General features: G+C 36.3%; 1 protein-coding gene across 7 annotated transcripts in view; it reads left to right on the top strand.

Annotated features, from left to right (window-relative positions):
* Positions 1-16,814, top strand: part of LOC142347616 (uncharacterized) — a 236,395-nt gene extending 219,581 nt beyond the window's left edge. For all 7 annotated transcript variants that reach the window (XM_075398950.1, XM_075398949.1, XM_075398947.1 and 4 more), the window contains 2 exons: positions 810-954; positions 15,769-16,814. In XM_075398950.1, coding sequence (XP_075255065.1) covers positions 810-954; positions 15,769-15,971 — 348 coding nt within the window. In that variant the 3' untranslated portion in view covers positions 15,972-16,814. The remainder of the gene's footprint in view (positions 1-809; positions 955-15,768) is intronic.
* The last annotated feature ends 10,920 nt before the right edge of the window (positions 16,815-27,734 follow it).

Genomic DNA, 27,734 nt, shown 5'->3' with positions numbered 1-27,734 from the left:
CAAAAACAATGATGCTGACAAAAAAACTAGTAGAAAATTTTGTCGTTTTTGGTTAGACAAAACCGACAACAACGACAATTTCTTATGCTCAAAAAATGAAGATATCTCAACTAGGGTGTAATTTCGTAGAGGGGTTATAATAGGAAAGACGAAAGACACGGACTATTAGGATTATTAACAAGGATAAATTGTTATTACTTGTATTAATGCAAATATAATCACAATTTATCCTTGTTTTCTTTTTTGTCTTTTTGAATTACCGACCAAAAACGTTAAATGATTCAGGGGGTAATTTTAGGGGATAAACGATGTATGAAATTTCCATCCAAACGATGCAAGATAAGGGCGTAATGGGGGTAATGGGGAATAGACTCATATAGATGGACTGTTAAGAACTGAGCGAGCATTGATGGTTTGGAGGATAAGGAGAACCGGCTGAGGGTACAAAGGTTGTGGGTTTAAGAATGTCAGTCTTCGAGTACGGGGGCTAAAACAATAAGATTAGGGCTTCCAAGTGAGATAGTACCCCCCAAAAAGATGTAAGAGATTTGGTGAAAATTTGCTATAAATTTCCCCGATTATGCCCTAATCCTACATCTTTTTTGAGGTGAAAATTCGACTCGGGAAAAGAAAATGGTCCTAAACAAACAGCTCCTTTAAATTTCTTGGATACATTCTGCCTCCTTCCCGCAGCTTAGTGGACATTATTATGTGCTATATAACAATACAAGACGTCTGCTGCAGGACATAACGAGTACTGGTGGGGGGAGGGAGGACAATGAAGAAAAAGATGCAGCTTTGTGTTTCAGAGACCTCTCTTCCTCGTGGTTGGTCACACGCCAGAAGATATATCACACTATTTTGCAAAACATAAACACAAATTTCAACACTACAGAATTGTGCAGGCATGGCGTTTGAAGAATAAGGCTGGACTCTCAACGGATACGGGAATAGGTATGATCAAGGTGGCCATTCTCGTAAACTCCTTCCCAACATACATACAGAACTGGGATCTACTCTTCTCCTTCAGTGTTTTTAGGACCCTTACGTAAAAACAACTATGAGATCTTTTCCGTTTGTGCCTAACTTTTCTTGGGTGCATACTGTTTGCAACTGCGTACGTGACATACTTTTTACCTAATTTTTCCTTATTTAATGGCACCTTCTCTGTAACTTGAGAGGAACAAATACCATGTGGAGAGACACAGGAAAGGAAAAAATATTCTGAATTATGTGATGTACTAGAAGAAGAAGAAGAAGAAAAACACTTTATTGTATTCCGTCGTCTGTCAGTTACTATATTAACTGTTATCTAGAATACACAGTGTATATTAATAAATGAAGTGAGAAATGGAAAAGAGAGAATGTTTAGAGTCGGTTATGAAGATAATTAGATTCACAATTTTTTTTCTCATCCTTCCTAATATTCAGGTGGGGGTTGACACAGGAAACTAAAATAGTGATTATATAGCCGGTTTCTATGCTAAAAGATAAGCAAGTATGTACTATAGCCGGTTTCTATGCTAAAAGATAAGCACGTATGGCGAGCCCTGGGGGATCCAGATTTATCCACATTTTTCTTTAAAAAACACAGATGTTTCAATAGCGTAGTTATTTTACTCAACAAATTGCACGTAAAAAGGAACTCGAAATGCCTTGACAAAAACTTTGAAAAAAAAACACTTCAAGATAAATATTGTTTTTCAAGCTCCCTATCGATGCACTTTTTAAGAATTCAAGTAAACTGTTCCGTTTTGCCCCCTCAGAAAAATTGTCATGAAATTTTACGCCCCTTCCCACCCACGCGCAGTTTAGGCTTTCTTTATCGCTGTTTTCGTTTTCCAGATCAGGTTTTAACGCACTGTGAGTTTATGAGTTTTGTAGTTGGGTTGTAATTAGTCTATTTGTTGATTTTGAAGAAGTGTTCAACTGATTGGGAAAAATTTTGATTTGTTTTTCTTTGTGAAAATAGATAAAATTATGTTAAACTTTTTTTGTCCGTTTCTGAAGTTTTTTCCAAGTTAATCACTATTTTAGTTTTACATAATATGTATTTTTTAAAATTTTTCAGCTGAAATCCATTTTACTGGCAGTGTTCCAAACAGAAATTAATACTTTTGAAGGGCAAGTTATTGCTAAAATAAACAAATATTTTTCTTTAATTTTCTTCACAGAATTTCACTTTTTTCGTCTCATTTACTCATCACTCATCGTCTCATTTACCTTTCTTTGTTTCTCTATTGTATTATGTCTATCGAAGGGCAAATCAAGCACTGAACGGAAACTATCTGTGGGCCACTGTTTATGCTCTTCGGCCTAAGTCTTTCATACCAAGACAATTTTTCAATAAAATTTGTATTTCTGAAAGTCGCAACCATGGTTGAAAATCAAGCTCTATTTATGCAAAATAATTCGCGCCATTGGCACAAAAGTTATGGTTAAAAACGGGAAATCTCTTACCACAAATTATATTGAATGTGAATGTCAATAACTTCTGATTTCTTCAATTAATTCAACAAATATAAAGCGCTTCAATGGAAATCGGTTGGTGAAATGGAAATCAGGAAATGAAAAAGTTTTGGAGGTCAAAAATGTATGTGGGGGGAGGAAAATTAGGTTGTTGGGAGATAAATTATGAAGGGTTACGAAAGCAAACAGTTGAAGTGGAAATGTAAACACAATAAATTAAAGCACATAAATTTTTTTTTCTGGTGTTGAGGTTTTTGTGCGCGTGTGTGTGTGTGTGTGTGTGTGTGTGTGTGTGTGTGTGTGCGTGTGTGTGTGTGTGTGTGCGTTTCAATGAACTTGTTTCAGTGACCCTACGGAGCACTGGATAATCGTGGGATTACGCAGCTCAGAGTCACTGCTGGTCTTTGGAATATTCCTGTAGCCGTCTGGATGTCGAAGGTCCTGTCTATGTGTTTTCCGTCTGTTTCCTTGAGGACCCACTCAATGTCAGCTTCATCCAACTCATCATTTGATTTTTGCTTCGTTGTCTTGTTGCGCTCAGGAACATATTCCTTCAGCAACCTGCTCCAATAGCGATCAAGTAGTGTCTGCGTGAACTTGACGTCCTTTGTGGAGCACCGCCGGTTGCTGTCCACCAGAGGTTTCAAACAAAAGTGAGGTTTGCGAAGTAGGAAGTGATCCCTCATCTGAGATGCTGCAGACCCCAGGAGTTAATGGCCTGGAGTTTAAAATTGCCTCGGCTTCTGCCAAAACGGTCTTGAAAACAAAGAGTGTTAGTTTCCGACTGCCCAGCACTATTAGTAGACTTCTTTTCGCGGTCTGTGTCAGCCTCTCGCAAAACTCCTCCGAAGTGTGGTGCCAATGGTGGATTGAAAGTTCACTGAATGTTCTGTTGAGCCAATTGCAGTCTGATTTACTCGTTGTCTGGCTTGTAGTTTCTCTGGAACTTTAATTCCTTTGCTTGGCTTGCTCCAATGAAGTTTTTGCCCTTGTCACTCACAATGTGTTCAAAGTATCCACGTCGTGATTTAAATCTGCGGATGGTCATATGAAAGCAATCGGTTGGGAGGTCACGGCATACTTCTAGGTGGACAGTTCCGGTGACCAGGCATGTGAACAATGAGACGTAGTACATCTGTGTGCCCTCTCCCTTCTCCTCAATGTAGAAAGGTCGAAACATGTACATTCCTGTGTTGAAGAAAGGGTACTGCTTGTTTACATCTGGAAATCTGAATTAGGCAGATCAGCCTTTTTCGGTCTCACGTTGTCTGCCATCCATCGTCTGCAAATGGAACAGTATGTCCTCAGACTTTTCAGCACTTTTCTCAACCCAATCATCAAAAAAAGCCTGCTGCAGGTGAGCCCTCACATATTTCACAACCCGGTGGCCACAGTCATGGTGCGTCCTTCAATCAAAAGTCTTGTGATTCTGCTCCTGCTGTGGAGAACGAGGGGAAGTTTTGCACTGTAAGTTAGAGGTGCCTTGCTGAGCCTTCCTCTTACCCTCAAGACTCCGATGTTTATCCAGAAAAGGAGTGAACGGCATCAGCTTGTCTCCTTTTTTGAGATTGCTTCCCCTCAAAATTGAAAAAATTGTTCCTGAGGAAAACTCTGACATGGACATTTTGATGAGGTAGTTCCTTGACTTGTTCTCATCTGATGCAAAATTGTCAGTGTTGGAGATCCCAGATTATTCGTTTAGTTTTCTAGTTCAGAATTTTGCCTTGAAGCGTCTTATTTCCGTAAACACCATTCCAGTAGAGTTGAGTAGCCGACTCCATATTGAAAATTTTTCAACCTCAATGCCCGGCGTCTGCTGTTGTGTCGCTTGTGTAGCTCAAATGTGGGGAGCACTGTCCTTGGCAAAAATTCAGGAGTCTTGAGGTGTGCACAGAAAGTTCGATGATTGAAGCCACAACTTTGGTGTGTCTGATGTGGTGAGGCCTCGTGCGCAGCTGTCAGCGGGATTCAAATTTCCAGGGATGTGTCTCCAAATGTCTGGGTTGGAGTTCTCGTACATTTTGGTCAATTTGTTGGCAATGTACATCTGCTGTCTCTGATTAGATCGGATCCATCCAAGGGTAGCGGTGCTGTCTGTCCAAAATTGTTTTGAACTTATGGTTTTTGTCATCTCGCTCTCAGCGAAACCGGCTAGCTCTTTTCCAAGTCTTGCTGCTTCTATTTCCAGTTTTGGAATGCTCAGCTGCTTGATAGGTGCCACTTTTGTTTTGCTGATCACATATCGTAATGTGGAATATCCATTGACGTTGGTTGTCCTCGCCTAAACTATGGCGACAAATGCACTCATTGAAGCATCAGTGAACGTGTGAAATTGATGGGTTTCATTGATGTTGGCAATCAAACATCCAGCAATTTGGATTGAAGTCATGCTGTCCAACTCATCCATCTACTCCTGTAGTTCCGATGGTAGCATTCTGACAGAAGTTGATCCCATTACTTACTCTTTAATGATTTTCTGCAGAATGCATCTTATTCAGTTGGCAAACGGTAAAATCAGTCCAGCTGGATCAAACAGAGAAGCTTCCCTTGATGGCACCTTTCTTTGAGTCAGCTGTTGTCCTGTGTAGAGAAACTTTGGTTTTGCAAACATCAACTTGTCAGTCTTTGGGTCACGCATCTGACCAAGGATTCGTTGCGTTTTCATTTCTGCTTTATCTTTTTTCCTGTAGGTTGTCTAATGTGGTTGGCTTGTTGCTCGGGAATTTTGTCAGATTGAATCCTCCTGTCTGCAGAACTTTTTTGATGTCCTCTGCACGTCTGCGGACTTCTTCTTCAGAACGGTAGATCTGCAAAAAATTATCCATATAGAACTACTGCATGATTGATAAGTACGCCACTGGATGTTCTTGTTTGTGGTCATTTGCAAACTTCTGCAGAACAAAGATTGCACAAGAAGGTGAGCATGTGGCTCCAAAATTGAGCCAATTGTGTTTGAAGATCTCATTGTCCTCCTCTGTCCACAGAAAACGTAGGCAGTCCTGGTCATGTGGCTTGATGCCACTCTGCATGAACATCGCCTCGACGTTTGCTGTGGTTGCCACTGAGTACTGTCTGAAGCGGAGAAGAAGGCCATGCAGGTTGCAGAGTAGATCTGGTCCTGTCAGTAGAGCATCATTTAGTGAGATTCCTTTATATTTGGAAGCAGTGTTTGTGACTCTGCGGATTTTGTCTGGTTTCTGTTTGTTGATCACTGGGTGATGGGGAAAGTACCAGACAGAGTGTCTGAAACTGTGGTCTGAAGTTGTGATGTATTTTTTATCCAAATCTGTCTTGACTGTTTCTTCGTAGCGGTTTTTCAAGTTTGTGTCCCTCTCCAACCTCTGCTGCAGAGCATTTTACTGAACTTTGGCCATGAAGTAGATGTTAGGGAGTTTCACGTCTTTCTTCCATGGAAGTGCAATCTGGTATCTGTCACCAATGTGTTTTTTGGTATCATTGAGGATGAACACAGATTCTTTGTCAACTGGAGACTTCCCCATGGAAGAACACTGATTGAAATTCACTCTTTCATTTGTCCAGAAGGGCTGGAGAAGATCTTCATCTGGATCGTCTTGTCGTCTCTTGATATGATTGAAAAGTTCAATGCTCGTGCTGTTTGATTGTCCCTCCCTCTTCTGTGTGTACCTCTGCGGAATGAGCCCTGTCAGTGTCCAACCAAGTAAAGTGTTGACTCCATATGGGGTGCCAGTGGGTCCCGCTGTGAACTGTCTGGGAACTGTTGCTGTGAATGCATCTGTTCTAATCAGTATTCCTATCCGGTTGTCCCTGAATGTTGGAAATCTTATGTTTTGGGTGTGAGAATGGTCTTTGCAGATCTCATTGAACATTTAATTTTGAATTCCTGGCATCCGAAACTCCTCCATTGCGGTTGCCAACACAGGAAATCTGATCACAGGACAAATGCCGTATAAATGTTTTATGCCGATCATGCCGATCATAACATCTGCTGTTTTAACTGAGTGTTCACCATGATGTGAAGTTAGTGGTAGGTTTATATCTTTGGGTTGTTTAACTTGAAGTGCATCGGCGACCTTCTGTGTTTTTGTGTGTTGTCACTGCCACTGTCTAGCAGTGCGTAAGTTTCAATGCAGAGATCTCTGTTGAATAGTGTTACTGTTATCAACTGCAATTGCTTCTGCAGTGTGATCCAAGAATTTTCCTGATGGTTGCCACAAGTGTATTTGTGTTGCCGAGTAGTTGCCTGATGTTGGGCTACAGTGCATTGATTCTTACTGGGCTGTCTGTTGTTGTTGTTGTTCTGTGTGTTCATCGGCTGAGGGTGGAAACCATTTTTGTTCCAGTTGCCCCTGTGTGATGTGGTGCTGATATATCCACTTAGTTTGTTCTGGTTTCCATTCTGTTGGTTGTAGTTTGAACTCTTCTGCTGCCTTTGGTTTTCATTTTTAGAGTTACGCCCATAGTTTGACTGGTTCTGATTTGTTTCGTTTCTGAATGTATTGTTTTGTGATTTGATTCCAGTTCCTACTTGGTTGTGCATTTTGTTGCTGTTGTTTTGCATCTGTACTATGGAGTATTGAGTGATGGAAGCCATTGCATAGTCCACATGGCCTCTTGTTTTTGATTGACAGAGACCCTTTCCATGAGCTCATAAACAGTAAGGACCGAGATTGAATCTCCTCACACAACCCTGTGGGTCAAACACTGACTTTTCCAAATACTCGGGACATCGACCAAGGTTTTCGTTTTGTTAGCAGACTTTACATGACACATCTGGTGTTCCCCTTCTAGGATTGTTTGCTCTTATTCTCTGATTTTGTCGTGGGGACGCCATTGCATATGAGTAATTCCAATCAGCAAAGTGGGTAAGGTTAGGTTGCAGCAAGGATTGGCTTCTAGTGTGCTGATTCCATCTGATTAACATGGTAGCATTTTGGCCATTCTCAAGAAGGCCGAAGATTTTAGATCAGCTTCGAAATTGAGACGTCTGAATGCTTGTACCAGTACCTCAAGAAAGATGAGGAGCTCACAAAAGCGTTCGGTTCGTCCAATCAGGGTTTCGGCCTCTTCTCGAATTGATCCAGGTATGCAGCGACAATATGCTGTGGTTTGCCAAATTGTCTGGTCAGTTCAGCGACCGCTTCATTGTAGTAGTCCCCATTGTAGGAGTATCCACTTATGGAATCTTTTGCTTTATGCGTTACGGACTTTTGGAAGTAGGTCATTTTTTGGGCGTCTGAAATGCCACTGTTGTTCTGATCGGTCGCTTCAAAGAAACCACTGGTGCCATTTCAAAGGATCACCTGTGAAAATATCAATTGATTTCTCAGGCAATATCATTGTGTATTGTAACATCAGTGCTTGTTGTTGCATCCAGTCTGGTGGAGAACTCGGGAAACTCGGGAAGCCATTGTATTGGTTGTTGTTATAGCCGCTGTTATGTGAACATTAGGTCCGGTACAATTGTTCAGTGGTTGTTGATTGTTTTGTGGTGTGTACTTATTGCTCATGGTTGGACCAGCTTGTCTATTGCTACGAAAAAAACTGGTTGTTGGAATTGCTCTGCTCTGCAATTCTCTCTCATGTCGGCTCTGTCCTGCAACATGATTCTGTTCTCTCGATCGACTTGCATTTTGCCAGTCTTCATCTGATCTTATTGTACCTGTGAGAAATTCCTTGTTCCTTCTTTTCTCTTGAAAGTTCAGACGGGGTTGAGGATCATCAGTTTCTTCTGAGTCGGACGAGACAGCAGTGTTAGTTTCCTGGTTGTTGCTGAATGCAAACTGATGTTTCATTGCTCTATTGCGTAAGGGGTACTGTTTTCTCAATAGAGTAGGTGAAGGCGTCGCTGATGTGTTAAAAGCAGATTCAGTGTCACTTGCATCTGTTCTGTGTGCTTTAGCTCTCTGCTTGCATCTCAGCATGTTTATTTTTCTTTGGTCAGATTCATTAGCAATTGTTGTCAAGTCTGCACTTGTTAGCTGCAGCGTCATGAGTTCACTGCAAATTCTGTCCAAATGCTCTTTCTGAGCTGAGACCTCAAGTGTTCCAAAGTTTCACGTAGAATACTTAGACCTTCGCTTCTAATGCTTTGTTCTTCGAAGAGTTCTTTTACTGCATTCCACTCTATCACTTTTAGCTGAAGTTGTTGCTTGAGGCTGTTCATTGCTGTTGATGATACTTTGGACTTGTTTGGCATGTTGATTGTGTTTGAAGACTTTTCTTACTTTACAAAGGTTATACTGCACTGCCACTGCACTAAATTTCATTGTAATAGCCCCATTCTAGTTTTTGTTATGTTGAACCAATTATTTAAATGAGGCTGTTGCTTATTTTACTGTGCTAATTTTATTGGCTTAATTGGCTTAATGTCTATGTGCTATGATTGTGCTTGTCGCTACTTTTTCATTAATCAGTGAAATTTTTACAAACGTGACAATACTAACTTTTTTCTAAACAAAAGTGATTATTTGTCCGTTCGGTTGCCTATTTGTTTCTCGAATGCGACGGAACGAATCCTAACCTGTGGTGGCTAACTTTTCACTAATATGTGTGTCTATTGACACTGATGAGGGATAACTTTACGTTCCTATAAACCTTACAACGGCATGGCATAACAGGCGTTGCAACTAATCCTAACTTAACGTGCGTGTGTTAGTAGTGCTTTTAATTTCACATAGAGGAGGACCTACTCCTTTCAAAACTAAAGCGTAATTGAAGATTATATAATGATCCAACGTTACCTAGACGCCTAAGAAGGATGTTTGCGTGGAAAGCCTAACCACGACAGATGGTCTAGCCTTACTAGCAGATTTGAATGTCTCAGTTCTAAATGAGACATTCAAATCTTCAAGTAAGGCTAGACCATATGTCATGGCTAGGCATTCCACGCAAGCATCCTTCTCAGGAGAACTCTCATATCAGTCTCACTTCTATGGACAGATTAAAAACCGGTTGGATCGTTTGTGATTGTGATGTTTTTGATTAAAAATATGCGAAGTTATCAAAACCAGAGCTTAAAATGTACTAATTGTCAATTTTCTAAGTTCCCCTGTACAAAATCAAATATTCCCCAGTCTGAGTCGAGCAAGTTTCAAAGATCTGTTTTTGATCTTGGGAGACGCCATAAATGTTTATGCTCTTCGGCCTAAGTCTTGCATAGCAAGGCAACTTTTCAATAATATTTGTAATTCTGCAAGTCGCAACCATAGTTGCAAATCAAGTCTTATTTAGACATCACAATTCACTCCACTGGCACACAAGTTATGGTTAAAAACGGAAAATCATTTACTGTAAATTATTTTGAATGTGAATGTCAATCCCTTCTCACTTCTTCAATTAACTCAACAAACATTAAGAGCTTCAATGGAAATAGGTTGGGGGATGAAAATCAGGAAATGAAAAAGTTTTGGAGGTCAAAAATGTATGTGGAGGGAGGAAAATGAGGGTTTGGGGAGAGATAAAATATAATGGAACTTGATTCCTTTACAGCCACAACATGTTGCAAAGATATAATGGCAGTTGCAACAAGTTAAAGTAAACTTTTTAATTTTGCTTTTCTTAAACTTGTTTTTTTTATGCCTCAAATTGAGTTTCTGAGCTTCTTAAGCAGTTTGATTTTGATTTTCAAATTAGTTTGATTGCTTAGTGAGAAGTTGTCTCAGGTTAATGATTGATTGCTACCTCGACCTGGCTCCGAAGTCTTCCGGTTACGTTTTCTTATCAATTTGATTGGAGTGAATTTGAAGAAAGAAATGAAAAGTGCGAAAAATTGGAGTTGTTTTTTAGCATCATAGTAGAAGGATAATGCTTTAACTGACGTAAATTACGTTCTCCTCGATTAAATTGTTTTCATTTAAAATTTGCAATTACGACAAACTCTCCTTAAAATGTCCATTGACAGAGTCACTCTAAAGTGTTGCCTTTAAGTTGACAAAAATCAGCAAAATGGAGCCTTTTGAAAATGTTTTGCTAGATAGTAGGCTTTCAACTAGCTTTTAATTTTTTTGACCCCTTTTTGAGCAGGCTTGAGGGCAGTTCTCTCAAAAATTATTTACAGTTTTAGCTGAAACTGAATTGATATATTTTGTCAACTCCCTTCTGAACGCTAAAAAAATACTGAACGTCCAAGCAGTGCTGAACATTAAAAATATGGAAGGAAGAACTTGTTTTTTTTCGTTTTTTAAGCTACGGTATTTTACTACAGGGTTTTCTAGTTATCAGTGTATGGGTGCTATCTCTATCCATATATTGGTGTCACTGTTACGATCTCCAGAGACAGTTTTGTTTTTGGGAATTTTTTTGAACGTCAATTTATCTGATTTTGGGTATTCTATACACATAAATTGGGTTGTATTCCATCTCGTCATCGGTTGAGACCAAACCATTCACAACTAATAATCTTTAATTCTATTTCACGTACAATTACCCCCCCCCCAACTTATTGAAAAATGATGCTGTAATTTTGTTTAAAATTCAACTAAAGGAATACATCATGTTTTCACAAAAATCCTTGAAAAATGTAACAAAGAGGAACTAATTGCGAAACTTCTTGAAACCAGTGAAAAAATAGGTGAGAAGGATCGAATCATAAAATCTCTAGAAAACAGTTTTGCACGTTACGAATTGCAGAAACAGACAATTACTTTCGAAAAAGAGACAATAAATACTTCAAGGAACAAACATCCGGAAGTCATTGATAATTTGCTAGAAAAGTGGGATAGTTCGCGTTGAATGAACAATATTGAAACCCGAGATAAAAAATATTATCCGAAAAGGATACCGCGCTTTGCAAAGCAACTTTTAATATCAGATAGCACATACCGCAAAATCAATCAACAAAACATCTCGAAGCAAACGGCAATACAGTCATACTAATCAGCAGCAACTAAAGATATTGTTGTTGAAACATATTCTCCTGGGGCTAAGACGGAAACTTTGTACTACACGCGGGACAATTTAACTGAAAAAGGTTTATATGGGCAAGATACTGCAATGCAAATGAGAGATATAGTTGATAAGTCCCTGAAAAAGTTGAAACTACAGAACATCACCTGTCTGCAGAACATCACCTGTCTGCAGAACATCACCTGTCAAGGACGGTTGTTATGGTCGAAATAGTGATAATGAGGCAGTTACAAAGTTTAATTAGCAACTGGAAATGATATGTCTGGAACTGGATGTTCTGTATCCGTAATCAAAAGTTGAATGCCTTGATAATACTCTTACAGATAATGATATTTATTAAGACGGGTTTCACCCAAACATAAAAAGAATCAAAAACCTTGCGGATAATATCCTACCTGAAGCACAGAAAGTGATCCAACCTCAAAAACTTCAAAATATCGCAATATTGCTTGAATTGAATAATGTGAAAGATATGAGATTCATTCATTCAATATTGTGTAAATAATGATGGTCAGCTGCAATAAAAAAATTTTGCGCCCCAAAGCTGTTCGTTTTCTTTGCAGTTTTGTTTTGAGAAAGACATTAATTCTTTGTGGAGATGTTAGACTCTTTAATACATCGAAGGTTTCGGCTTTTGATAAAGTGCTAGATTCATCCCAAAACTGTTTGAAATTTCTTCTCATAGATTTTTCTCGTAGCATAGAAAATAAGTATGAAGACCTTTCGAATTTGCTTCAACAACTAGATTCGCAAACTATACTTATAGTTACCGAAACATGGATTTCCGAGCAGCCGGACACTAATTTCAACGAACATCTTTCCTTACAAAATGCTCGATCAAAACAAAAGGGGTTGCAGCGAGGTGGGTGTGTTGGAGTTTGGAGTGTGTTGGAGTTTGGAGTTTGAGATAGCCGATGTAAATTTTTTTTAATCAATGTGGCTCAAAATTAACGAACCTCTGAAAGATAAATGTTTCGTGAATATTTCGTACAATCCGAGTAAAAATTTTTTTGATTTTTTTTGAACGAGTTGATTGCTGAAGTATGTAATGCATATTCCTTAACAGACAATCTTCTTTTTTGGTGACTGCAACGTTGACCAATTCAATAAAAAAGAGAAGGATTTACTTGATAATTTTAAATCATGTCTGGCACTTAACCCAACAAATGTGGACACTCCCACTTGCATCGAAAAAACTAATCAATTGCCTATCGATCACTGCATCATGACAAAAATTCGAACTGTAGAATGGCAAGTTTGTTTGCCGCCCATTGAGGATGACCACAAAATCTTATTTCATCACAGTAATTTAGAAATGCTAAGGAGAAACCAAGATAGACCTTTAGAAGAAACATGATTTTTTTCTCGGGGGAGAAATTCAACACGGATTTGCCTTTGCGGACTGGCGACCTATCCATCAACAGGAAAATTGTAATGAAATATTTAATGAAACTTTTCGAAGTATACTTGATCAACATGCACCTAATCAGATCTGTTAATCTTCAATAAAACAAAACGAAAAAAGGTTAAACCATGGATATCCAGGGAAATCAAAAAACTAACAAAAGAAAAACATCATTTGTGTACAATCAACACAAATTCTCTCAAAAGCTACAATTTTTTCGACGAGTTCAAAATATGCCGTAGCCTAGTGAACAGAAAATTACGAGATGCTTATCAAAAATATTCTGTTGATTTTCTTACGCAATGTGAAACCTCGACGCAGAAATGGAATTTCATCAATAAAAAATTAGGAAAAAACAAACAAGGTATTCATGTGTCTGAAAATGAAACAGACGGAGCCAAGACCGTTGACAAAAAAACAATCTGCAATGCATTTAATAAATCTTTTGCGGAAATGGGCAAATATTCTGGTAATTTCGTTCCTCTCAATATCCATCAGTTGGACCACTGTTCTGAAAAATTCAGTTTTAGAGTATTGACTTTAAAAGAAATCTACAAAACCATTGACAGTTTAGAAAACAGTAAATGACCGGGTCCAGGATTTGTTCATGCGGGGGCTTTAAAGGTGGCGAAACACGCAATTGGTACTCATCTCCATTTTATTTTTATTGAAGGTAATCAAAGCAGTGTGTTTCCAACTCTTCTAAAACAAGCTCATGTCACACCAATTCACAAAAAAGGATCAACAACACAAATGTGCAACTGTCAACCAATTTCGGTCTTTTTGAGAAGCTTCTCCAAGAAATGAGAAGCTTCTCATCTGTTCAAATAAGAGCAATTTGGACTCCAAAACAAAAAATCTTCAACAGATGCTGTATTATTTTTCAAGGAGACAGTAATAGAATACCATGAAAATGGAAAAAACACAGCAATCCTCTTAGACCTTGCAAAAACATTCAATTCACTTTCGCACAAAATATTTATTGAAAAAGCAGAATGCTTCAACTTCTCCAAGCCTGCAGTTATTTTTTGAAGTATTTTCTCGAAGAAAGATCACAATGCGTCAAAATAGGCACCGAGGCATCAGAACACGTTTTAATTACTCATGGAGTACCGCAAGGCACAGTATTAGGACCCCATTATTTTTTTTTATTCGTTCAAAGTTGGCTTTGAGCTTGTTCAAATTGCAGACGATACTAGTATTTTATGTCAATTTGAACCAGGAGAAACAATTGCAACAAAAATTGAAAATATTTTTATTGAAGACAGACAGTTACTTCATGGAAAATCAACTCAGTTTGAATAATGATAAAACAGAATTACTTCAATTTTCTACCAGGCACGAATTATAACCAAATGTTATTTTAACGAAAATTTAATAAAATCTGCTTAGAGTTGTCGTTATCTAGGAACGTCGTTATCTAGGAATTGTCGTTATCTAGGAATTGATGGACACCTTGACTCAAAATTGATTTTTAAAGCACATCTAATTGTAGTTTTAAAAAATAGCGGCCGCCATTCGCTAACTATATCTGGTAGGAAACCATACACCTTTGGAAATAAGCCTGCAAGTTTTCAAATCTTTAGTTCTATCTCATTTGTCATTCAGTGGAGTTTATTTAAAAACATTGCCAGCAAAAAACAAACAGCGTATAATTTGACAAAATAATTGAGGGATAGAAGTGTGTTATATGCGTCGTAAATTCGGTCATTGTCGTGATATCCTTCTCAAATCGCATGTTAGCTGAATTAATTTTTGCAAGATTTAGTACAATGAAACTCCACACAGACTTGATTCAAAGGATAGTATCAGAAACAATTAAAAATGTTTAAACCACCTACAGTTAAAACAGAACAAAAGGACAAAACAGCTGATAATAAGAACGCAAAAGTATACTAATCAGAGTAAAATATGTTTGATTTTGAAGAGCATACAAAAATAATTTACCCTTTACCGTAAGAGCGACGGAGAACAAAAATCTTTTCAAAAGAACTTTAACAGAGTTTTTCAAACGTCAGCATGAAATGTTTCCAATAGATAGACAGTTAGGATCGTTCGTGTCTGTTTTTTATATATATGGGAACGAACAGCTTAATGGGTAACATCAATTAAAAACCAGAAGATTAATGTTCAATTTTGATTATTTCAATAATTATTCCTGATTATTTTGCAGGCATGTAAACTCTAACATTTCGATTATATTTTTAATTAACATAATTGAAAAAAAAGAGAATACTGATTTGGGATTTGGAGCTAGTTGATTTGAAAAAAGAAGGTTGGTTAGCCACAATTTTGCATAAATAGCGAACCAAAAAGTCAACTACCCAGTCTCGTTGTCAAAATTAAAAGCATGTCATTGGGAATGATTTAATTTATTTCAACAAATTGAAATAAAATTTGATCGGAATTTCAAAAAGGCGAGCAAAAATATTATTAAAAATGAGCAACAATTTTTGCTGAAAATTAAACCACTATTACTCCTGGAAAAACAAGCAGTTTGAAAAGAGCTCATCTTACATAATGAACGCTTAACGGGCTTTATAATGATACCACTCACAGCTCTATACAAAAAATATTTAGATCGGCCAAAATTGACTGAACAAAAAATATTGAGAATATAGTTCCTCCCCCACCAAGTGGTTTTCGGACAAATATCTTGATAAAATTATGACGATCGTTTTTCAACTAGATGCCATCACATGAAAAAAACTGCCAAATTTCATATGCATCTTCGTCTTTCATTCTTAATCAAGAATCATAAAGAAAGGTCAGCATTTTTATTTTTTAATAAATTTTAGAAGATTTTGCTATTGTTCTAAAGGGTTTTGCAAGCAGTCGAAATTTTGGTCATGTCCTAATACCAAAATACTATTTATCATGTGCTTAACGCGCATAGCATAAGGGTGAATAGATTCACCGGTTGGGCGTGAATAGCATCACCCCCAACGGCCATTAATTGTAGATTCTATGTGTGACAACCTTAATCCTATCGTGTCATTCTTCTCCAGGAGTCGATTTTGTCATTTTGTCACTGGCTGATGTTGTAATACTTACATATGGCTCATTCGGGGACTTTGGAGCTCTCTTCGGCACCAACAAACTCCCGGTATACTACCCAATCAACCACCCTTCACATAACGAAACAGGTGTGAACAAAGGGTTGCCAGGATTCAAGGGTCTGCCCTGGACCATTCTGAACAAAAAACCATAACTTATCACTCTGAGCTATACTCAATTTTAATATATTTAATCAATTTTGATAACTTTGATCAATTTTAATTAATTTGATCAATTATATATATTTTAATACACATACAACTACATCTTTGCACCTGGATACTAGTTGTACTAGTATTTTTAATTAAAAGTTTACATCATAGTTGATACAAGACTTTATACAAAAAAAATGTTTACACTATTTTTACATATCATATCAGAATCATATATAGTCTGTTTTGCTCGTAAAACCTAGCTGTAAATAGCTCATAGGAAATGACCGAATTTTAAAGCCATTTTGAATTTCTGATTGATTATTAAACATGAGAAGTGTTCGAAATAGTGTGTTCTTAAATTAATGTAACTGTATGAAGTTTAACTTACTAAAATGTTGTCATGCGCACATCATTCCCAGTAACAAAGTTATTGAAATGATCCAAGCGAAATTTAGCTGGGAAGATTAGGTAATTAAAGATAGCTGTGAGTTATCTGATGTAGAACTTTCCCATCCCACTCATATGACAATTCTTCCTACGGGAAAAGATCTAACTGTGGAAACTTTTAATAAACTTACCATATTTGGCCACACTTGGGACTGTCGCTATAAATCATGGTGCTATGATTAGATTCCTATCATTATTTTTCTTGTTGATAATGGTTATATATAAGGACAGTTTTTGAGCCTTATTCGCTTCACAAATCTTATTCATCATCATGATCTATTAATTTCAGACGTCTCCTGTAAATCTCCTGTAATTTATATTGTAAAAATCATTTTGTTATGCTCTCGATGTTGAGTAATTCATTTTTAAAAATTAGTTAAAAACAATTTTATTCCGCCTGCGGAAGTAAACCCAATTTTTCAACCCAAGAAAAAGGCAGATACACTGGTTTTAGAGAATTTTGAGAAATTTGAGAAGCGATATTTTCCGACCTGTTTTTTTTGCAACCCGCTCTTTGATTGTATGCTATATCAGAACTATTACAGCTCATCAAAATGTAGTTTTAGTTCATTCACCTCTGAATAGTTAGTTAACTTCAGTTCCTTTTCCAAGCAACTATAACTTTGGGCGGGCAATTGAGCTGACCATGCATTAATATCAGCTATATGGACCGATGTATTATCTTGAATATAACCTTTGAGAACAGGATTCTCATATAAATCGGACATGACTGAAGGCATCACACGACTAGGCTTTTTTGTCTTTTGATGACCTTTTGAGCATGTATATGTAAACCTCATAGAACAATGCTGTTTGTTTACTTGGGAACAAATTATTATTTTTATTATTATTTTTATTATTATTATTAATATTATTATTATTATGATTTTTATTATTATTATCATTATTATTAGTATTATTATTATTATTATTATTATTATTATTATTATTATTATTATTATTATTATTATTATTATTATTATTATTATTATTATTATTATTATTATTATTATTATTATTATTATTATTATTATTATTATTATTATTATTATTATTACTATTAATATTATTGTTGTTATTATTATTATTATTATTATTATCATTACTATTATTATTGTTATTATTATTATTATTATTTTTTATTATTATTATTGTTATTATTATTATTATTATTATTATTATTATTATTTTTATTATTATTATTATTATTAATATTATTATTATTATTATTATTATTATTATTATTATTATTATTATTATTATTATTATTATTCTTATTATTATTATTATTCTTATTATTATTATTATTATTATTATTATTATTATTATTATTATTATTTTTATTATTATTATTATTATTATTATTATTATTATTATTCTTATTATTATTATTATTCTTATTATTATTATTATTATTATTATTATTATTATTATTATTATTATTATTATTTTTATTATTATTATTATTATTATTATTATTATTATTATTATTATTATTATTATTATTATTATTATTATTATTATTATTATTATTATTATTATTATTATTATTATTATTATTATTATTATTATTATTATTATTATTATTATTATTATTATTATTATTATTATTATTATTATTATTATTATTATTATTATTATTATTATTATTATTATTATTATTATTATTATTATTATTATTATTATTATTATTATTATTATTATTATTATTATTATTATTATTATTATTATTATTATTATTATTATTATTATTATTATTATTATTATTATTATTATTATTATTATTATTATTATTATTATTATTATTATTATTATTATTATTATTATTATTATTATTATTATTATTATTATTATTATTATTATTATTATTATTATTATTATTATTATTATTATTATTATTATTATTATTATTATTATTATTATTATTATTATTATTATTATTATTATTATTATTATTATTATTATTATTAGGTTTTCTTAATTTATTGTTCGTAGAGTATAATAAGGGGTTCTTTCGCATTATAACCCCTCCAAAAATATATAGCCCCCATTGTGGTATAATTAACATGATCGGGGGGGGGGGGGGGGGAGAGGGCTAAATGTTAAATGACCACTAAGCTGGTTTTTGGAAAAGACCCAAAAATGCAACCGTGCACTGCAAATCCATTAGTTGGTTATCATCTACAATACTGTTTTAAACAAAATAACAAGATGACATTTCAAAGAACTGATAAATTTGGAATTAAAATTCAAATTTGGGAAAGTCAAAGTCCGTGCTAGTCTGTGACAACCTGAGTTTTGGAAGTAATTAAGAGGGAACACGGAGCAAGGAGTCATTTAGTAAACCCCCTCCCCCAGAGTACATAAATTTGATACTACTACAACTAGTACACCCAATACGAATCGTGGATCTGATAATTTAGCTCTCTTAGCAATCCTTTATGGAGCTCTTCAATGATTGCTTTGCTTATAGGACATAACTTCTTACAGTAGCAATTGGAAGCAACAATTATCCTTCTGGAATGAAATGCACGCTTCAGTTGAGAAAATCAGTGCAGCTCAATATTAAGACCGTTTGGGACAGGAAAAAATGGCGACGAAAGCGAAGAGATTCAAGAGACTCGGAAAAAATCTTTTTGTAAGTTAATTAGATCAATGGCTTGTCCTGCAGTAAATGGCAAAATTAAGAAAGCATCGCATTCTTGTGCGTCAAATTGACTGGCTGACTTGGACTAACTTGGGTCAAAATTTGGTTTGACGAACTATGTTGGCAGTCCGGCTGCCACCATATCAACCGATTTGGGGTCAAATAGGGCATGATTTTCATGTGAGAGGAGATATCAAACTACAAATCAGAGTAGAATTAATTAACAAACTGATATACCTAGTATAAACTTAATGTTAAATTTGCAATTATTAATAACAAAGATTGCGAAATTTTCAAAAAAAATAAAGTAGGCCCAATTCCGGATTATAGATACATTCAATGCGGAAATTAGATAGATTCATTGCGGAATCGAGTTACGCTGAATGCGATACCTAAATTGAGCAGAATAGTGATACACAGTGCGCAAAAAAAAGGGTACACAGCTTGTATCTCAATTTCAGGGTTAAAATTCGGACACTTTTGCAAACACTGTTTGCGCACGCAATTCCCTTCAAATTTGGCTGATATTGCCAAAGCTTCTATTTTTTGCAATATTGTTGCTATTTCAAAGTATTAACATAGGAAAACGAAAAACAGATTAACAGATCGGGCAGATTTGCCAGTGACGATCTGGGTATACCTCTGCGGCGTTAGGTATGCATTAGTATTACAAATACTTTCAAACAGGTCTGAAATTTTTATCCATTTTGTTAAAAGTTGGCTCTATATGGCAATCTTTATCACACATCTCTTTGACTGTGTGATGTCTGCATTCTAAAAGTGGTCATTTAAGTGGTTAAAAATCACACATCTGATAAGTGGTTAAGTGGTTATCACACGCCTCTTTCTCCTTTCTCTCCTGGTGTGGCTCTCTCTCTCTCTCGGCTAGCTTGTCCCTGATCCAATTATGGTAGAGCAAGTTAAGAGTAGGGCGTTACATAAAATTTATAGCATTTCTCTCCACACGCCGAAGGTTTCCGATGGGTGACAGGATCAGCCGTTGAGACTTCGCATATATGGGAGCAGAGAGGAAGTCGCTTTGAATTGGATCGTCGACATTTCTCAGTGTTCTTTTACAGTGTCGCGGTTTGATAAAATACGAGTTATAGAGATAAATGGTGACGTGTAATTTGTGTTCAAGTTTTGTAGATGTGAGCTGACATGCATAGAGGGGTTGGTGTTGTTTGTACAAAGAGATGGTTGTAAATAATTTGCAACGTGACTTTCATGTTAACACTGTGAGATTGATTTTTCACGTCTATCTGCGTTAGATGCTGGAATTCAAACCGCTGACAAAAAATGTTGCACGTGTTATATACAGGATAAAGAGCCGTGTCCCGCGTGAACATCACGTTGAGATAATTATGGCAAAGTCAGCCGACGCGGAGAAACTTTTTGAGATGTGTCAGAACTTTCCCGTCATTCTAGAGTTCAGCGGAATTTGTGCACATTCGAGAGAAGAGGCAGGTTTTAGTCGCGGCCTTTTTCCATGTACTCATTTTTGAGCTGAAATTCTCATGGGGTAAATTTCAGGCCGTTTTTGGCAGGGACGTGTCCTGGGTGAAAGGTCAGTACACTGATAGTTCTTCGTGGATGTAGGTCTGTCATAAGAAAGAGGCTGCTGTGGGCGCGGAGCAGGCACTAAAGGGCTATTGCTGAAGGTTTATTTTGTGAAATTGACAACAATTCTGGTGTTGCTGGCACTTGCTGGGTTGAATATGGCAGCGATTCGGACCGAGGTTGTACCATTCGGATCCTACCAGAAAAGGCCCAGTTTGCGCCACCGTCTCTGGGGCAGAGCGTTGTGACTTCTCAACAGCAATTTTGTCAGCCATGGAATTTGTTGAGGTTGTTCCCTTCTTTCCTGCGATGTATCGCTACTTTGACGAGCCTGTTTACTCCGTCATCTTCTTCTGTTCCAGAGAGAATTAGGATCATTTCTAATGGAGAAGGGGAATTTGCCAGCTCCCGACGAGGAGGAAGAAGTAACGGGAGAATGCAGAGGGCTCAACAGTGAATATGTAGCAAAAACTATGGGCTGAAAATGTGTGGTGCTGCATGTGCCATCGTGAATAGCGCGGGCGTTTGCATCTCACACACTTGAATAGACTCCGAACAAATTTACAAACTGTGTGATTTCAGATCATTTGAAGCTAGGAACTATATCAATAAGACCACCGGTACCAGTTATTGGTTCCAACGGTTTATAGCTATCTTTCCTTCAAGCCCCGTCCGTTCCTAGCTTGGACGGGTGAATAAAAGAAGACTGAATGCGATTTCATATCTTTAAAACTTCCAAGACCAGAAACATAATTTTTGCAGATTCCCAATTGAAACATCTCCGATTTCCAAATTTTAACATCCTATCACTTCCAGGAGCGCAAATTCGACATCTATCAGAATTCTTACCGGAAAAAGGGCAATACGACAATATAGTTTTATTCATTGGTGGAAACGACATCTTCACCGGCTCAACACCATCGAACAAAGAACCAGAAGAAACAGCTGAAGAACTTGCCTTACTAGCCGAAGAACTTGTGCCCCTTGCGACAGAGAAAGTATTTGTAATTGGCATCCCATCACGAGGAAGCGACAGTGCGAGTAAAAAGAAGGCCAAAGCAACAAACGAATTCATCAACAAATTACAAAAAAAGAGTAAAAAGTGGGAATACAGAGGCATCACTGAAGAAGTTTATTCCCCGGAATTACACCTGAGTAACGACGCCGTCCACCTCAACGGGAAGGCCCTTGGAGGAATCTGCTCCATATTAAAGAACAAAATCCTACGCACAAATTTCAGCGCAAACATAGACAAAAAAGACCATCCAAAGGAATACCACTGTGCTGGGAACTGCGAGTGTGGTTCGTACAACCCCACGAATTACCAACGGTACCAGTAATTGGTTCCAAAGGTAAATAAGTTTTTCTTTCCCCAATTTATTAGTTCCACCCGATTAAACTTCGAATTCTTCTATAAATCACACACACAGCGGAATGAGTTCCAAAACATCTGGTAAACAAATTCAATTAGAGGGTATGAGTATCCAATGTGAAACCTGTTCTAAGCCAATTGGTAAAAAAGAGGCAATCTTCCGTTGCGTATGCTGTGCCACAATCATGCACATGTCCCCAAGCTGCACAAAACTTAGCATCGAAATAATAAATGCACTTCAACAGGTCAATCAAAACGTTCTGCTTCTATGCAACGCTGGCGTACAGCAGAACAAACGTGATGTGATTCTGGACATCATAAAAAGTCCACCACAAAAACAGAACAATCTAGAAATAAAAGAGGACATTCAAAACACAATCAAAGAAACTATTAGCAGCAAAATAAATGAAATTGAGAATAAACTGCCAACAGCTAACAACAACATTGAAAAAAACCCCACAGTAAAGGCTAGAACTGCAAATGACCTGGCAATCAGAATAAGAGGAATAGATGAAAGTAAGAAAGAAACCGCTCGTGAAAGAGCTGAAGAAGATATACAAGAAATACAGTCAATCCTCAAATTCCTCAAGCTAGACTGCCAAATTACGGACTGCAGGCGCATGGGTGCTTTCAAAGATGGAAGGCATCGTACCATTCTTGCAACTATGCCATGCATGTATGACAAACGCATCTTACTACTCTCACTCTCAAGATTGAAACGATATAGCAAAATAGTGTACATTAGCAAAGACTACTCCCTACAAGAAGAAGAGCAACTGAATAACTGTCTGAAAAAGCGAAAAGACCTAATAGACGCAGGTTTCCCCAGAAAAAACTTGAAAGTAATTAATCTGACATTATACAAAAAACAAGATGAAAATTGGGTCGAGTACTTAGACAATGCTCGGTATTCCACCTGACTCGCAAAAAATACAGACAAAAAACAAGAGGTATCAATTCTAACGTTTAATTTACATAGTTTCATTGATCTACCACGAATATTTGCATTTGCAAACGCTATTGTCCCCTACAATCCAGACATTCTTTGCCTAACCGAGACATGGCTCACAGAAGAAGTTCCAAATGAAGCACTCTTTCTCAAAAATTATGTCAAAAACAATAAGCAGATCCTTACTTCTACTTTTTCAAACATTCATTAACAAAGGTAAATTTCCAGCATATTGGAAACAAAGTGACATAACACCAATACACAAAGAGGGCGATAAAGCCGCAATCAAAATGTATAGACCAATTAATTGCCTATGTTGCCTCTCAAAAGTTTTCGAGAAACTTATTTTCAACAAACTCTATGAGCACGTTAAAGGAACACTTCACGATTCCCAGTTTGGTTTTCGGCCTCAACGTTCAGCAATTATTCAAATGTTATGCTTTCTAGACCAACTGTACAAAGAAGTCGACTCAATTGCACATGATGAACTTTTCGTTTTCTACCTAGATTTCCAGAAAGCGTTTGATACAGTACCCCACCACCGCGTTGTTGCAAAACGGTCGGAATCAGGGATCGGGGAAAAAGCGCTCAGATTAATAGCCAACTACTGTGACGACAGAAAACAACGTGTTCGCATTGGAACCTCAACGTCGAGCCTTCGTGACGTCACTAGCGGCGTACCGCAAGGTTCAATCCTGGGGCCACTACTTTTTCTCGTCTACATAAATGATTTACCACAAAAAATCGAATACAGTCAAACCTACGGTTATGCAGATGATTACAAATTGCTCTCTAATAACAAACATGAACTTCAGACTGATCTCCAGAAATTAAATGAATGGTGCAATAACAACGAAATGCGCCTCCATGAAAACAAATGCAAGATCCTCTGTTTCAAGAAAAAGTCACTCTTTACAATAAAAAATGAAACTGTCAACATCTCGTCTCATCAAAAAGATCTCGGAATACAAGTTTGTATTAACCTCACTTGGCATCAAAACGCAAGCACACGAGCCTCCAAAACTCTTAAAGCACTTTGGTACCTCAGAAGAAATCTTCACCACAGAACTCTCCCTCAAGTTAAGTTAAACGCATACACGGGTTACATTGTACCAATTATATCCTACGCCTGCCAAGTGTGGTATCCGTCTAAATGCGATCTAGTACTCATCGAAAGAATCCAAAAAAGTGCGACGAAATGGATAATAGGTTCTTCTCTCACATATAAGGAGCGTTTAATCAAACTAAAAATTCTACCTCTGTCTTTTTACTTCGAACTTCACAGCTTATTACTACTATGTGATCTCATAAACAATAAATACAACATTGCCATAGAAAAGTTTATACATTTCAACAACAATAATCGGACGAGACAAGGCGCGAAAGGTGAAATCAAACTTACGAAAAAACGATTATTCAAAAGCGACGAAAATTTCTGGTCGAGAACAGCCTATCTCTATAATATTGTCAACAAACAGACAGACCTTACAGACAACAAAAATATAAAATATCGGATCAGCGACATTTATTGGAAATTCTTTTTTAGAAGTTTTAACGAAATTGACATGTGCACTTGGAGAATTTGCTGCCTGTGCAAAAACTGTAACCCCATTTTGAAAATATCTCATTTATAACGATCAACAAGGGTGCTTCAACCCGTGCATTGCAGAAGCCTGAACTAATACTACTACTACTACTTGTTCTGGCATCGGAGCAGAATGGCCACAGTGTGAGTGGTTAGGGGAGGATATCATTGCTGTGACGTTTTTCCTTGCACATGACGCTGCGGGTTTGATGTTTGGTGGGTTTTGGGATCACTCAGCTCGATTGGCTGTGGATTGTACGACATCTGTGGTGTAAATTAAACAAAAGAAGAAAAATAAGCGAGTAGTTGGTAAATTGAGAATAAGAATTTTTGGAATGTCGTCATAATCAGGATCATTAATTGTTGATAAAATATTTTAACACATAAAGTCTGTTTTGGTTTTCTTTTATTAAAGGCTCAAGGTGTAAAGATTTAAAGACCGGTTTGAAATTAAATAAGAGGGCTCATAGCAATCATAAATGATGTCATTAGAGTCGAGGTTAGATTTGGAGTTAGAGTTTCTGTGTACTGGTGACAAAAGTTTCTTATAGAAATTGTCAAACTTTTAGTGTAATAAGTTTAATTCAGTTTATGAATGTGTTTGAATGCTATTTTGTGGGGTTTCTTTGTTTTGACTCTTTGGGTTTGGTAGTTTATACTTATTAGATTCTGTTTGTTTTCATGGCCGATTGTCTGTTAAAAAAATCAAAACTTTCTGATGTAACTTTCTGAGCCAATGTCATATCGGGTCCTAATTTTTTGTTATCATTGCAGGCGTTAAAAGCGCTCCAAAATAAGCCAGAGAAGCATTGAAAAAACTGGAACACCGTCCATAAAAATATTTGTTTTTAGTACTTACTATGGGTATCCAAGGATTCCAATGCGGAAGTCCTTCAAATAATTTCTGTTAATTACATCACGCCAATTCTAGGCGGCGAAGGGTAGAATATTTGCCGTTACTATGTATCTTATTAAGGTAGTCTGTGTATATCTTTTGTAATTTTGAATACTGGGCTTATATGTGTGCTGGTTTTGCAAGGTCTGCAACAATTATAGCTTGTGCCACATAAAACATCTCTGAGGCGTCAGCAAAAAATTGCCTAAAACTTCTACTTGTGTATGGACTTGGTTTTTTTTATCAATTTGAATAACTTTGCTTATTTTTCTGCAATGGACTCTGGTGTGAATATCCAAATTGCGCTTCAATTGGATATGGCAATAGACGATATGAGTAATCGTCATTCATGTCAAGAGTGACTTCCCAACCAAAATTATTGGCTTTAATTGGTGCTTTTAATGACCAAAATCTTTTTTGTTGAGTAACCTGGTATACGAGTTGTAATTTGTTTTTTGCAGGAAATGGGCATCACTTCGAAGTTTTGATCTTCTAATGAATGAAGAGGTAAACAAACTTTTTTGCAAAAAACGATTGATAATAGGTTAAATCCTTTTAGTGTTGCAGATTGGTTTTTACCGTGATTAATTGGTCAACAAGAGGGGAAATTTTCGTGTGAGTAAGATAAAAAGTGGTTTTATTAAGATTTTTTTGAGTTCACATATTTACTTTTAATTGAAGAATTTAGCTGGTCCATTTCTAAGAGCAATGAACAAATCTCATATTCATTTTTGGCATAAAAATGTAATTTAGGGTGTTTCGCGACGAACCAATTTTGCTTCCTTGAAAGTTCGTACCTTGCGGTTGAAATTTCGTACCTTGTAGGTTGAAACGAATAGTTGCAACACTAGTATTGTCGTTTGTATGTCTTTAAAGTATGAGGTTTTGCCAGCAGCAATAATAAAATCTTCGTAATATTGTATAAAAACATCTTAATACTGTGTCGCGTAGTTTGGGTGCTCTTCATTATTTTTGTGTTTACGTTAGTTTCATGCTTATGTCAATTTTTGGTTTCACCATTTGTGAGCCTTTCATTGAATTTTTTTATTTCTTGTAATTTTATCATTGGGTCTTATAAAATTTTTACGTCGAAGTCTCGACAGTAATCATTCAGCTCCCAAATGACTTTTGCTTTGTTATATGATTTGGGGAACAATACCCCATTTCAATAATATTTTCGTTCTGTTTTCTTTGTAATAAACGTTTTCTGATTGTAAAATGAGAGCGATTGTGATATTAGTTAGTTAGAGTGACCACACTAAGGTATGGATGACTTGATATTCATATGAAGAATTGACCCCGGGAATAGTTTACCTATGGACTGTCCTTTGCGTTTGGATTTCATTTTTGGTCTCTGAGGCTGTATGAAAGATTACTATGTTGAGAAAAAAGGGGATAAACCGATCCATTCGGAATATTCCTTGTTTTGCTTCTATCTTTGGTTGTCATGTTTGATTGCCCAGAATAACTGTGAGGGTTGAATCGTATTAATTGTGATTTGTTGTCATGTTTAATTACCACTCTAATCCTCCCAAGATCTGTGCGAGTTTAAATTTCTGTTGGAAAGATATGACCATACAAATTTTTAAAACACCAATAATGGTGATCAAACCAGTAGCCTCCCTTTGAGCGCGATTTTGTTGCCACATCCTTCTTCATCGCTGAGTTTTGCTTTTAAAAAAATATGTGTATTGGAATTGTTCCAAATTAGGAAAAATTGAGTCTTGTGCAGCCTTGAAACCCTGCGTGCTTGGTTTTGCACTCACCAATCTTATTGAGTTTACAGTACTGAATATATGTGATATTCTGTGGAGGGCCGTCGTAGTTTGATACGATAAAGTTTTGTATCCCAGATTTGGGAGTTGATATGTTTTGTCTTTTGGTAGTGACTTTTTGTTTGAGGGTAGTGAGAGTGAATAAAATATATTGGTGAGTAATGTGACCAAATTTGTAGTGGACATGTGTAAAACAACCCTAATTGAGGATTAAAAAACGATAAAGTGCTGCATTTCTGTTTTCGCTGTCAAATATATAGTGAAATGCTTGCGGCTTAAAAATTTGATTCGCTTATTCTACGACGATTTCAACAGAAAATGTTATCTTAGATTTTTTAAGCAAGTTGTGTGCTCTTAATTTTGTGCCAGAGTAGTTTTATATCATTTGGTTTATCTCTGCTCAGCCCAATAATAAAATCGTTCTCCGTTACCTTGATGACCGAAAAACAAAGTTGAAGTGACCATGAGTTAAGAGTCTAATTTACGGTCACGTTGTGGTAGGTACGTTTTATATCTCAGTGTTTTTCGATAC

Source organism: Convolutriloba macropyga, chromosome 1, assembly GCF_964194025.1.
Source record: "Convolutriloba macropyga chromosome 1, txConMacr16.3, whole genome shotgun sequence".
NCBI classification, from domain to species: Eukaryota; Metazoa; Xenacoelomorpha; order Acoela; family Convolutidae; genus Convolutriloba; species Convolutriloba macropyga.
The sequence above is the reverse complement of the archived record's forward strand: the minus strand, read 5'-3'. Positions and strand labels throughout refer to the sequence as shown.